This window comes from Oryx dammah, unplaced genomic scaffold, assembly GCF_014754425.2.
Source record: "Oryx dammah isolate SB20612 unplaced genomic scaffold, SCBI_Odam_1.1 HiC_scaffold_1, whole genome shotgun sequence".
Classification (NCBI taxonomy): Eukaryota; Metazoa; Chordata; class Mammalia; order Artiodactyla; family Bovidae; genus Oryx; species Oryx dammah.
Window position 1 is genome coordinate 97,003,816 of NW_024070185.1, and position 14,639 is coordinate 97,018,454.

Below are 14,639 nucleotides of genomic sequence, written 5' to 3' on the forward strand. Positions count from 1 at the left end.
TCGACAGCAGGGCTGTCCCCAGACACTGAGGGCACTTACCAGAACTGAGCTGCTATCACTGGGTTACTTGCTTTAAAGGAAAAACAGAAAAATAAGACATTTTAGAGAGCTTGACCACTTTGGACCACTTTTTACCAAGGACTGTGGAAGAGACTTCCATGATCTCAGAGCAGTCCCGATCACAGGAGTCAGACTCTTCATCCTGGTTACTTCTCCTTTCTGGAGGAAACACAAATCACCTTCTTGCTGGGCCCCACCCTCTGATTTGCTCTGAAAATGATCACTGAGCCAGTTCTCAGGACCAGGAGCCCTGGGACACAGAGATGAGACAGTCCCTGCTCTCAAGGAGCTCACAGTCTTCATACAGATAGAGACTGCATCGGGAGATACTACAAACTGAAATACAAGCATGAGCCTGTGCAGGGGAGCTCAGGGCAGATGCCTCCAACCCAGTCCGGGTGTGAGTTGTAGAAGGATCATGGACAGAGGTAGATTTTGTGTATCTAGACTCCATTTTGTTTTGTGAAAACTGGAGCACGGAAAATGTTTCCCGAAGAGGCCAGAACTCTGGCTGGAGAAAATGTCAGGAAAATAAAGGAGGAAAAGAGGTTGGAGACCAGGAAGGGAAGTGGAGGAGAAGCACAGAACCGTGGAGTCAAGGCCCCTCCTGACTGCAGCAGCCACAGCCTTTGTGTCCGCACACCTCCAGGGGCTGGGGATTCACTCTCTAAAGAGGGAGCACTATCTCTGGCCGGCCACATCAGAAAGTTCTTCCCTATACCGGGGTGTTTCTGGGCAACATTGAACCAGTTGGCTACAAGCACAGTGCTCGCCAGGGAGGTGAACACAGCTCTTGGGACAGAGCGTGCTCTCGTCTCTCTCCCCACCCCATCACCCGTCACTCCCAGTTCCTGCAATCAATCACCCTTCACGGATCTGCCCTACCCTCCCTGGACACACCCCCACCCTCTCAACCTCTGGCCTTTCTTGAAAGTGAGGCCACATTCCCTGGGCTCTGGGCATTTTCCCCCAGAGAAGCAGCCAAGAAATACTTTAGAGAGTTTCTGGTCACCAAACTACTGCACCGTTGGTTTACAAAGGAAGGAAACAGCAAGGAATGCAAGGTTAAAGATTCTAGAATGGGAAACCATAGGTGCCAGGTCCCACAAAGGCCCACTAAGTCCTGAGTTATACAAGAAAAATATATGGAATGGCCACTACACTGATATCCAAGCAGGGAACAAGGGAGGGGTAGGGAGAGTGCAAAGGTCCTGCTATAAAAGAACAAACATCTTAGTGCTAAACTCAACGTCCTAAATGAAGGAGCAAGCAAGTATGGGCATGGGAGAACTAGGCTTTGGGACTGTAAACAATCCTGGACGGCTCATCTACTGACTGCACCTGTATTGGGTACTAGGGCCCATACACGTGCACGGCCACAGTAGTAAATGACAGGCCAAGCTCAGGGAAGGGAGGAGTGGGGCCCACATCCCGGTGTCTGGCTAAATTCAAGGGCAGGGAATGTCTGGATTGATTGTGGGCCCTGAGTCCAGTATATCAGCGTTCTGGCTCTCCTCTTATGGAGTCAGAACTCTGGGTAGCACAAGTCTGATGTCCCCAGGTGAAACTGGAAGATGGAAGACAGGACTTCCCTGGTGGTCCAGTGGTTAAGAATCGGCCTTCCAATGCAGGGGACATGGGTATGATCCCTGGTCTGGGAAGATTCCATGTGCTACAGGGCAACTAAGTCTGTGTGCCACACTATTGAAGCCCACGTGTCCCAGAGCCCTGTTGCACAAGAGCAACAAGAAGCCCACTCACCACAACTACAGAGTAGCCCCCACTTGCTGTAACTAGAGGGAGAGTGGGCACAGCAATGAAGGCCCAGCACAGCCAAATATAAATAAGTAAAAAAAATTTAAACCGAAAAAAACAACCACCAAAAAACCCAAACAAAGAAAAGGATAAACTGGAATATGGAGGAGAGACAGGGATTGTTTTTCCCTCAGAGACACATCATCATCTTCCACAGGCAAGAAACAAGTTTACCTATGACATCTCTGAGGCCCCAGGTCCCAAAGAAGCAAACAGGCACAAGAAAGGAAATATGGAAAAGGGAGAGAAGGAGATGAACGCACCCTGTGGGAAAGACTAAAGACAGATGGATGGTGAGAGTAGCTTGATTCCCACCAAGAGAATCCCACTGGGGTTTTGTTGAAAGATTCACAGTGACAGAGAATAAACAGTTCCTCCAAAAACTGCTTCAACAAACTCCCTGAGGCTTAACCAACTAAACCACGACAAAAAATTCCAAAACAGAATGCAAAATCACACCACCTTTGAACGTCGAATGTCTTCGGGATGGATAGCGTTTACTAGGCTTTCTCTCGAAGGTGCTGGTTCTTCGTAACCTGGCGCCATGTGTCGCTTGATATTCCGTCCGCCCACTGGAAAGCAAACATTTCATGGCATGCTACCAAAATCAGAACGTTGGTACACTATATGTATTTGGAAGTGAATTTTTATTTTCAAGAGCTCCAGTGTAAATTTCAACTTATCTCGAAGTCGTTTGGTAAAGACACACACTAAATTTAGCTTTCTGTTTGGAAATAAAATCGCCATTGCCAAATCCAGGCTGTATTCTCTTTCTTCCAAAGGACAAACCTAAAATTTAGGGACCAGCCGCTTGACCACACAAACCAAGGAGGTCCAAGTATCTGGAACGTTTGAGTAAGAGAACATCGAATCGCACATAAAATAACCTTTCATAAAACATATTAGGTAGACATTTACCTCTTTTAAAAGGCTGTTATCAATGACCACTTAAACTAAACCGTGGCTTTCCTTGCTATGCCCAGGAGAACACTGCTGCTTTCAGCAAGGCTCTCAATCACCCTGACGCCCAGCTGCAGCTTCCAGGCGGCAATGCTGTCTTTGTCTGATCTATCACTGCTTCATTCCAGCCATCCTCGGTTTACAATTTATCACCTGGAAGGAGGCATTTGCCACCTGCTCTAACTGCCTCCCAGGGGCAACCTCATCTCCAAACTCCTTCCATCTCATGCCTCTCTTTAAAGAGCACAAGGGAACCTGGGCTAGGCCAAGCCCCATGGGAGTGTCCTCCCGGGATGAAAGCCTGTCTGGGCAACTTCTACAGTTCCCTGCTCATTTCAATAAGAGCAGACTTCAGAACACCATGCAATGTCTCTGCCAGGCTTTGCGGTCATGACATCTCTGACCCTCCAGAGGACCCGTGATTTGAGTCTTTCTCAGAAAGGACTTAGCCCCCCTACTCCCCTCTGCAGCATTTAAAAATACATTCAAACAAAGTAATTCTTATACAAGTGCACAGCCATTTCTGTGCACAGCCAAAGAATCTGAAATGAACAAATCCTCTGGCATTTTAAATAGAGTTCAAGGACATGCCATGTGTGGGAAGAGGTTATGAAACCATGTGAAGTTTCAGATCTTGTAACAGCAATTCCCAGATCTGTAAACACACCTCAGAAATCAACCCTGGGAGTGTATTTAAAATGGACATTCTCAGGTTTTATTCATACAGGCAGATGTGTGCAGCCACAGACTCTAATTATGAAAGTCTTAGCTGGGGTCCTAAATCCTCATTTTTAACAAACACCCAGGGAGTCCTCGTGCACTTTAGGAGACATGGTCTTAGAATCATGTGTAAAAACATATCAGAATAAATTCTTTCTCCAGAGTCTTTTCAAATACTCCTGAGCCCATCTGGGTCATTCACACACATGGTGACATCTGCTCTTATTCCTGTCACCAAATACCTTGATGTTGGCATGTGACAGGCCATAGAGCAGTGGTTAAAATATAAGACAAAGGACCCTGACTACCTGGGGTTGAGGCTCAGCGCTAGCACTGACGGACGGTGGCCCTGGGAGGACTATCTGCACCCTGGCACTAGTGCCCTTATTCGCAAAATGGGCATCATCTGAGGACCCATCTTATCAGGGCCACAGAGACGATTCACCAGTGAAAAGCTCCAGTGCGGGGTGGTTGACAGAGCTTTCTGAAATGATGCTCGTGTTCTACCTACAAGGGTACAGCCCAGTGTGGCAGCCACCCGCTTTCATTTGCACCGGGCTCCTGAAGCCTGGTTAGTGAGACTAAGGAACCACATTTTAAAATGTATTTAACATTAATTAAATAGCCACCTGTAGCTCGTGCCTACTGTATTAGACAGTGTGGTTCCAGCTGAATGTCAGTGGTTAAGCATTTTGTGATTATTAGTCTCATTTTATCAAGCAGGATAGGGAGGCTGAAAGAGCTCAGATGTTAAGAAAGAAGCTGGAGCGTGAGGGCCAAAGCAAGTCCTCGAATGCACACCCTTGACTCCTTTTCCCCAGAACATCCCCGCCACCCTCCTTCAGGGCTCCTGGTCGAGCTGTAAAAATGGCGCCTACCTGAACCGGAAGCGAGAGCCCAGCCGGATGAGGTCCGACCTGTTGGACTTGCTGTTTCCTGGCGTCCGCAGCCGGAAGAAGGCGTGATGCTCCACGGCGCACTTCCACAGGTGCTTGCAGGTCCGGGCGCTGTCCAGGCGGAACACGAACGTGTGCTCCTGCTCGCGGCCCTTGGAGGGGAAGTGTGGGTCCTGGTTACGCGGGTGCTGGTAACACCGATGCAGGGTCACTCCCAGTGAAGAGGAGGGACAGGGGCAAGGCTTACCTGGTCGTCATCCTCCACCACCACCAGCGTCAATTTGCTCTTTTTAAAATCCATTTTGGTAATTTTCGGCCTGGCCAGAGAGAAAGCATTTTAAAAGCACAGTCTGCAGGAGCAACCATCTACACATTACACAGCCCTTTCCTTTCTACCGGTTACGCTTCGATTTGCTTAAGAAATCATTCATTCAGGTAAGTGTGATTATTCAGAAGCGCCACTTCCATTGTCAGACACCCACACACGCAAGAGTCTGTGTGTTTTAAAAACGAATCTGGGTGTTGCCAGTATCCCTCGATCATCATCCCTCACATAGAATTCCACCACAAAAGAGGAAAAAGACATTTTTAATATAGGACAAAACTAAATTACCAAAAGAATAAGCCTATTTTGTTAGCTCCTTCAAAGATTAATATGCCTGTCGGGGTCAGTCCAAGAGAATATTCACAGCCATCTCTTCCCTACAAACAAACGAAGGCACAGTCGGTAGAAGGTTCTAACAGGTGGTCACAGAGCAGAATGCAAAACAGTTCTTCACCGCGTTACTTTGTTTGCACATTGTTTACACATTTTTCCCATCACGGGGAATCCCAGTTACTTAAATGGCACAGTTCTTACCCTGACAACGTGCATGTCTACCCCATACATTTCCAGCCACTTCGCTTTATTCAGATAGGAGAGTTCCGCCTGGGCAGGGCTCTTTCCCCTTGGAGAAACCAACAAGACACGTGTGAACTGCCATGTGGACACCCAAAGGAGTCTGCAGGGCATGGCCACTCTAAGGGTGCTTGGGGCAATTAAAGGGACGAGGGATGCCATCTACATTAACATGACACAACCTCCAAGGACAGACTGCAAACAGAAAGAGGACAGAGCAGGGCTTACAATATGAACACTTGAGGAAGCACTTTTGTGTGTGTAGATGTGTGCATGTGTGTGCAAAGGAGAAAGGCTGAGTATACATAGCTGACTGCTCAGAGCATCCTCCTGCAGGGCAGAGAGTGGGGTGGGACATATGGGGAGTGGGGTATGGCAAGATTCCTTATCCACATTTTTCTATGTTGTTTCAGTGGGATACAAGAATGTGCTGATGACACATGCCATTTTCAAGAGTCAGAATGGCTGCGGGACACTGTGAGACCATGGTAAGTTTCTGAGCCCAGGAGTGACTAGGCACGGGCAGTGTTTGGGGAAGATGGGCGGGCAGTAGGACAGGCAGCGGGCCTGTTCTCCAGGCATAAAAGTGCCAGGCTAGGGTGACTGAGGGGGAAAAGGGGACAAAGCAAAGGATAAATGACAGGGCTGGATTTAGCTGTGGTGACCACGTGTCCTGAAATGTAACTCTGTACAACACATGGTCTAAGATATAAGTGTCCCCGTAAGGGACCACAGGACACATTTCTATAGGATTTGGCCTTGAAGTTCAGGCCATGCGCACAGCCCCTGGTATGCAGACTGGCTGGATCCAGGCAGCACCCCACTGGCTTGTTCAGGAGGCTGGGATAGTGACCCCGGTTATCCAATGAGCAAATCAGGACCAGGCCCTCCATTTCTGAGAGGACCCAGAATGTGGTTTGGTTTTTACTGTACAGCTCTGGAAAGAGAGATGTCCTGTGAGCCTTTGGAAAAGCAGGGCTGAAGCACAGGAGAGAAAGCACTAAAGAGCTGGAGCTGTTTCAGTCATCAGCAGAGCCACTCCACCAGTAGATAAAAGAGTCTGACCAACATTTGTTAGTCACTCAGTCGTGTCTGACTCTTTGTGACCCCATGGACTGTAGCCCGCCAGGTTCAGGCTCCTCTGTCCAATGGGATTCTTCAGGCAAGAATACTGGAGTAGGTTGCCATTTCCTTCTCCAGGGGATCTTCCCGAACCAGGGATTGAACCTGGCTCTCCTACATTGCAGGCAGATTCTTTACTGTCTGAGCTATCAGGGAAGCCCTCTGACCAATGCTTACACGTGACCAAATGCATACATTGGAATGCTGGATGGTAGCATCAAGGTACCTGCATTCTTTCCATCTCTGGAAGATATCAAATTCCATCGCTTCTGTCTGATTTGGAATGAACCGAAACTCAGACACAAGCTCTGGGGTGTGTTCTGGAAGCTCGCACTCCCCAAGCTCGGCTGCAGGTTTCATAAAAGGGAGAAAACACGAGACAGTGAATGCTTCTGGTTATTGCAGCAGCAAGTCCAAAGGCGCTCTGCCCGACTGTAAACAGCACAGGTACCCCCTCAGGTCTAACTAAGGCCCTCCTTTCAGGAAGACTTAACTCCCACTCAGTCCCCACAGATACATTCAGAATCCCTTCCAATCACTCCATTGCGCTCCCCACTGGGCCATACACTATGATCTCGATTATGACTGTCTCTCTCCCGACTACTTCTCCTGCCCAGGGAGGCCCTGATTACATTACCCCCACCAAACTGTAGTGCCTAAATTTGCAATAAAAGGCAACTGCAGGGAATGGGGACCTGCCCAGGAACATCCATGTAACAAGGCTCTCGTTAAGGGTGGGTCTGAGCAGCACACAAGAGTCTGCAGTACTGGAGAGGACCAAGCAAGAATTCAGTACAGGCAGAATCGGGTGTTGGGGTAGGGGGAATGTCAGGAGGGAGAGGGAAGGCGTGAGGAGGGAGGGATGAGGGGGTGAGAGGGCTGCAGGAGCAACTGCGGCAACTCAGGCAGAAGCTGGGAAGGAGGCGGCTGTGCAGAAAGGAGCAACAGCCACGTGGGCGATCCCAAGCAAAAAGCCCAAAGCCGCCCCCACAGAATGCAGGGCCAGAGGACACAGGAGGCCCCTTCCTCCGCGACCTGAATGAGAAAATCTCTCTCCACTCCCCCAACCCTCGCAGGACAGGAGGCAGAGCCCAGAGGGACAAGGAATGCCCCAGAGGCCCCTCTGCTCCTTTTCTGCAATTGCCTCTAGTACCTGGCTAATACAAAGTGTGGTCCGCAGGCCAGCAGTGTGGCCATCACCTGGGAGCTTGCTTGCCATGCAGAATCTCAGGCCCCACTTGAGACCTGCAGGAGCAAACCCACCTTCCACCAGATGCCCAGGAGGGTGGGGCACATGTTACTTGGAAAAACATGGATCTACAACAGGGGTTTTCTAACAAATATGCGTCAGAATTGCCTGGAGGACTCGTTAAAACACACATGGCTGGCCCCCACGCCTAGAGGTTCTAAATCCATACATCTGGAATAAGGCCTGAAAACCTGCATTTCTCTTTTTAAATTTATTTATTTTTAACTGGAGGATAATTGCTTTACAATGTTGTATTGTAAACAACAACATGAATCAGCCATAGGTATACATATGTCCCCTCCTTCTTGAACCTCCCTCCCACCTCCCACCCCGAAAACCTGCATTTCTAACAAGCTCCCAGGTGATAGCGATGGAGCTGATGCAGTATGTTCCTGGGGAACATACTGTGAGAACCACCGCTTAACACAGAATCCCACCAACAAGCCAGCACATGACCAAACACCCCGAATTAACAGCAACCTTTAATGTACCTGGCAGCCCTTTCCACTGGCTTCTGAGCCCCAATCCCAGTGCCCCCTTTCAGAAGAGAGACTCCTGTGGGCTTGCAGAAGAGGATGAAATGTCCCTGTCTACCCAGAGGAAGCAGTGATACCAACTGGGAAGGCTGGTGTGAGGACCGCACGAGACAGCCTCTGACACTGGGCGGGGAACTCAGGGCTGTCTCCTCGCCTGACCACAGCCCCTCAAATATGCAGCTTTCAGCTGGACGGCAGCCCTAAGACCACCAGGGGTCTAGATCAGGATATGCGGCTGCTGGGGACTCTGGGCACAGCCACAAGTGATGGTTCTGCTCTGGACACATTTGCCCAGAAAAGGGGAGGGCTGGGCTTCCAAGGCTGGGGGCTGCAGCTGACCTCTGACCTAGATGTTACCCTGAAGCTGCGGACCCAGCAAGGTCGGAAGGGCCGTCTGGAAAGAGGTCTCCTTGATATGAGCCACGCTGCAGCATGGGCCAAAGTGAGCCATGCGTTTACTGGTGTGTCTGCACCAGACTTGATTAACTGTGCCTCTGACATCATCAAGCACAGGAGGGAGAAGCCAATGACAAGGTTCCCACAAGACCAGGCGAGGGGGCTAGTGTCCCCCCTTATCATCAGGGGTACTAAAGCAGGCCTGAGGGACACCCATCCTGAGGAAGCATGCTGCCTGCCTTCCAAGAACCTGCCAGCAAGAGCACACTTTGCTTAGCCGTGGTGGGGGATGGTGGGTGTGGAAGAAACAACTCAGAGGCAGGAGGGCTTGACTCCCACTTGACCGGTGTGACCTGGGTAAAGTCCCTTAACTGCCTGGGTCTCTAATGCCTTATCCACAAACCTGAAACTTACAAAGCAGGGACACACCACAAATGACTATGTTTTCCCTCCTCCCTTTTCTTTGTACCTGAATTAATTTTCAAATCAACCGTAAAATTCGTTCTCAAAAGAGCAGAGCCTCCAAGCAGGGCCACTGCATCACAACAATGGAGGCACTGATTCAAGGACAGCTGCGGCAAGACACGTGTTCATGGCTCCAGCATGAGAGGAAACACCTTTCCTCTCAGTTTTCAAATGCACAGAGGCTCTCGAGAAATTTCACAGTCCTTGGGGAGCTCTTCAAGTTCATTCTGCACTTACTCATCACCTACAATAAGCCAAGTCCCCATTCAAGAATAAGCACTAAAGGTGACTAAAGAACTGAACTATCAGGGAATGGGAGTAATCTGGTCATTAAAAACCATCTTTATGAGTATAAACATGATGAAATATATGTACTAAAATTACCAAGTAGAAAACCATACAAAAAAATCTGTATACGACTCTGACCAGAACTACATTTTCAAAACACATAAAAACTCTGCTTGTCTGTGAGTAGGATGGTGGGTTCCTTCCTTCCTTCTACTTATCTGTTGTCCTGATAGTCTATAATAAGCCTATACTGATTTTATAATTTGAAAAGACTTAGATCAAGTTTTAAAACTTGGTAAATACAAAATTGGAAGCCAAATCTTATTATGGTGTTCAAAAAGAATTAGTAATTATGAATGAATACATCATCAGTCATTATCCCATAGAAGCCAAAGAGCACACTGGTAAAGAGTCCACAACATATGTCTATCTGATGTGCTAACCAAATTCCCTATGTGCAGCTACACATTAGTATCCTCTTAATTAGTGCTGGAGACTTTAGTGAGTGTTTCTTGTGCATCTTAAACTAAAATCCACCAATGCATCATACGGATGGAATGGTCAACACTGAAAGTCAGGCAGGCAGCCCTCTTACCCACCAATTCCCACATGCTGATGGCTCCGCTGTCAGCGCTTCCAGCCTGACCTCTCTCGTGGAGCCTGATCTGCACTGACTCAAGAAGCTACCAGAGGCCCCACTGGCACCTCTGAGCCAAGAGACTGCACAGATGTCCCGCCATGGAGCCCAACTCTTAGTCTAGCCATTCACTGTTAGCATCATCCATTCTCAGCAAAAGCCTAGCAGTCACTTCTGACTCCTCTTTCAACACTGAAGCCTAATGACTGGGTCCTTCTCCTTATATTGATGTGGTTTGGAGGGGTATGTGTTTAACCCCCAGCCTTGGTCAGTTTGATTTTATTACAGCTACATCTCACTACATCCCCAGCCCCAGTCTTGGTCTTGTTCCTGTCCCTTCTCCCCATCATAACCACTGTGGGCTTTCTAAAATGCACATCTGATGGGGCCTGCCTCCTTCTTCAAAGGTGCCACTGCTGACAGCATGAAGCTGATGTGCTTTAACTGGGGTCAAGGTCATCCACTTCTCCAGATTTCTGAGCTTGGCCCTCTGTGTACTTCTCTGTGCCTAGGTTCTTCTGTTCATCTCCATCTACCCTTCCTCCCATGGGCCTGCCACTTCCGAGCCTCCTGCAGGTCTCTTGCCGAAGGCACCACACTCTGCTAATAATGTGCACACGAGTATGTGATCCTGCCTTGCGGTCCTCAAGGGACTGGAAGCTACTTGGGGATGGAGACTGTATCATGTTCCTTTATACACCCAAAGCAGAGCCCTGTGCCTGCTACATAGTAGACCCTCGTTTGCTGAAAGGAAAAGCAATACCTTTAAAATGCTAATTACCACTAAGGAGTAATGTACCTTGTAGGCAGAGAGCGGCTAATTCCACAGCTGTTTCATATGGGCATTTCAATCTTGAAAAAAAAAAGAAAAAAATTAATTCTAAATATGATCTTTAATATTCATAACTATACAAAATGTCACTAAAATCATTTTTCAGTAGGTAGTGATATTTAGATAATGATTTTTGTTCTCTGTGGTTTCTATTTTTGCTGTCTACATTAAAAAATGCAAACAATCTGACTTACTCTCCCTGTTTCCCAAAGTCAGTTCTCCTCATATGTTAAATTAACCCCATCGAGGTTAATTTCAACTCTTAAGCATAATGGGCAGTTTTCCTGAATCTGGCAAGAATGGGGAAGTTTGGAAAAGAGAATGAAAAGCCCTGCCGTTTGCTTTACTAGTTTTAAACTTTTATTTTATCTTGATTTGACACATGCATCTTTTCAAGTTGCCTTAAGCCTTTCTTGAAACAAGGTCCTAGTGTTGGAAATAAACAGACAGACACTATATCTAAGACGGCCAGGACAGCCAGATACCCCCAAGCAATCAAATAACTGAGACACTGCCACAGAGCTGTATTACTACAAATCCAGTGATCCCATTCATACTTAATACACAAATTTTGTTAGAAAAATAATAACGACATACATTGGTATAGCACTCCATAGTTTTCAAAGCCTTTTCACATGCGTGTATTATCCAGTTTGGTCAATGCATCAAGGCTGTATGCGAGTGGCCAGTGCTCCCCAGCCTTCAGCTCAGAGATGAGGAGCTGAGTGTTCCAGTGTCCTGCCCACCACCGGCCAGCTGGCAAATTCAGTGCTGGGGCCAGAACACCAGTCTACTGTGAATAGAGTAATGGCAGGCTGAGGCGCATGTCAACTGCAAAGTGCTGTACAAATCCAAGATGTCGCCATTAATATTTTTCCAGACTGAAGACAATCACCAGGTAAGAGGCTTTTAGTATGGGAGCACAGTACAGTGAGAGAGAAATATACACACACACTTTGATACACACACAATCAAAGATCTGTATCACACCGCCAAGGCAAATGTATACACTGTACAATCTACTTGTTCTAGAGTGTACATTCCACTAGGATTCTTGTAGCACATATTCTACAGAGAATTTGCAGATTCAGAAATCACATTTTAAATCTCCTTCAGGTCATATTCAAAATCAAAATGTATTCTTGTCACGAGCAAGTATTGCTTTTTAGATTCAGTGGGTCTTAGTTTTTCATGTAGCAAAAAACAGTCAATATGTCTGGTGAAAAATGACACAGCTGTAAAAGTTGTGACTGCTGAAATCACATATCCTTAAAATACATACACTGCCTATAAAATCAGTCACTTCAGTGCCAATGCTTGTCGTGCTCAACACTGTATAGCCAGAGGCCTAGGACTTAAAAACCATTTTTAAGAGAGGAAAAGGAAATGAGATGAGACATCTAAACCTCTTTCTAGTAGAATCAGAATGTAACCTCTTTACATAAATGCAGATGGTGATGAGCGAGACTTTCAGATGATCCAAATACTTGTAAGTGTATACATACTAATAAAGTATCTTGCTTCCAAATACAACAAAAGCCGTTATGAATGGAGCAATGATGTGACTGGGGAGAGAATGACTCCCAAATACACATCACTGAAGATATCAAATGCTCTTGGAAATGCTTCAAGCCATATAAAGTAAAAAAGTAAAGTGAAGTCGCTCAGTCGTGTCCGACTCTTTGCGACCCCATGGACTGTAGCCTACCAGGCTCTGAGGAGCCTCTCAGTCCATGGAACTTTCCAGGCAAGAGTACTGGAATGGGTTGCCATTTCCTTCTCCAGGGGATTTTCACAACCCAGGGATTGAAACCCAAGTCTCCCACACTGCAGGCAGACGCTTTACTGTCTGAGCCACCAGGAAAGCCTGGTGTTATCAAGCCATATAGGAGTTATTTAACATAAGATGTTGATGACAGTGATACAAGAATTAGACTCACTTCACAATGCCTGGTGTACTTTTTTTTGAATTTTGAAAAGGGAACAAGGGTAAAGAGTTATTAAAAAAAAAAAACCACACACACAGTGAATTATTTAGAAAATACACTATGATCTTGAGTTAATGGTTAGAAAAAAAACATACTTACTTTCCTGAAAGAATGTCATGCCTGAGTTGTAAAACAAACAGGTACCTGATAAACATATACAAAAGTCAACAGAGGGTCACTGTTCCCCAGCCACTTCCAATCCCCAGCTTCCCATCACTGCTCCCACCCCCATGCGGTCCAGAAGTCTGCATTGTAACAAGGGAGTCCAGGTCAGATGAGAACCCGGGTGGAAGCATCTCCTCCTGTCTCAGGAAGGCATTCCAGAACCTAGCTAGGAAGGTGAATGCATGGAGGAAATTTGCAAGATACTTGGAGGATGGAATATGGAAAGCTGCACGGTCCAATGACGCCTCCTCAATGCCCGTGGGCCTCCAGGAGACAGACAGACAGAGAGACACACACACGCAGAGCTCACACAATCCAACAGGTAGGGTGGAGCCACTGCATCTGACCCTCAGCTAACCCTGCCAGCAGATTTCAGGAAGGATGCAGCTGAGTGTATCAGAGAGTTTGCAGCTGACTGCAGTGCGCGACTGCTGGAGGCTTTTTTTCTGCCGAGCTTAACCGCAGACTCTGTCTTCAAAAAACCAAAAAACACATGTGTGTGCACACACACACACACAGATACACACACACAGAGGAAACAGAAATCCTGGAACTGGTCATGGAAAATGGGGAGGAAGGCAGCAGATAACACCAGAGGAGTTCACTGAAGTAAGAGATTAAGTAAGTGTCCTTTTTTACCAGGAGGATGTGGGCATCAGAACCACTTACAGTGCTTTGTAAAAACCAAAGCTGCCCACGCTCCGCTCCACACCTACAGAATGAGAATCTTACACGCAAGAGTGGTCCCCAGGAATGTGATTTGTTCAAAAGCTTCTTGGGTGTTTCTGATTCACAACCCCTGGTTAAGAATCACTGGCTTTGATGACAGCTAGAAGCAGCACACTTCATAAAGGACTCTGAAGAGGAGCCCTAGGATAATGTAATTTGTTTGAACTTTGAACACAATGAATACAGTCACTGTCTGTGGGATGGATATAGGATAATGTGGGTGACCCAGACATGTGGGTGGTGGTGAAGGTTCTAGTACATTCCAGAATGTTACTACTTCTGACAGGTACTCAACTACCATTAAACTGAGTACCCATATTAAGGAGGAAACAGTGCTGATGTGGCCAGAACTTCCAATTCCTATAGGAAATCTTAACTACAGAAGCCCATAGGCCCCTCCCATGGCAGGACATGATGATAAAGTCAGTCATTAAAGTGCTACTTAAGTGGTCACCTCCAAGCCAGGGGCCAGAGCCATGGACCACCCATCACCACTGCTGTGCATCACAGACAACAACAAGGGGAGTCTGGGGAATCAAAGGCAGCAGGGGACTGAGTCGAGAGTCTCACCGACAGCACGGTGGCTGAAGGGAAAGTCCACAAACAAAATGTGTCTTAAGTCTCTTTTGCTTCAGCACTATCTCTGAAGTCTCAGAGGCAGACATAGGCAGGTATACCAAGGAAGAAACTCAATAGGGTGGAAAGTCACCATGAAGGAATGCCAACAAATCTGATACTACAACGATCGAGGGAATATTTGGCAGCGCTCCTTAAAGAAATAAAATGGCAGTTTTGGATGCTGAAATGCTCTTCTAACATCTGCCTTCCCTTTTGGTATCTGAGACAAAAAAATCAAGTGCCAGAAACCAACTAGCCAATTTAC

The 14,639-nt window shown here is 47.1% G+C and overlaps 1 protein-coding gene across 5 annotated transcripts in view; it reads right to left on the bottom strand.

Moving 5' to 3' along the window:
- The window catches only part of EPB41L4B (erythrocyte membrane protein band 4.1 like 4B), a 141,803-nt gene that overhangs the window by 76,546 nt on the left and 50,618 nt on the right, over positions 1–14,639 (bottom strand). For all 5 annotated transcript variants that reach the window (XM_040237352.1, XM_040237367.1, XM_040237360.1 and 2 more), the window contains exons 5-13: positions 12,962–13,006; positions 10,842–10,894; positions 6,698–6,818; positions 5,311–5,398; positions 5,065–5,153; positions 4,699–4,768; positions 4,434–4,603; positions 2,338–2,447; positions 40–70 (exon numbers count right to left, since the gene is read on the bottom strand). In XM_040237352.1, the coding sequence (XP_040093286.1) occupies positions 40–70; positions 2,338–2,447; positions 4,434–4,603; positions 4,699–4,768; positions 5,065–5,153; positions 5,311–5,398; positions 6,698–6,818; positions 10,842–10,894; positions 12,962–13,006 (777 nt within the window). The remainder of the gene's footprint in view (positions 1–39; positions 71–2,337; positions 2,448–4,433; positions 4,604–4,698; positions 4,769–5,064; positions 5,154–5,310; positions 5,399–6,697; positions 6,819–10,841; positions 10,895–12,961; positions 13,007–14,639) is intronic.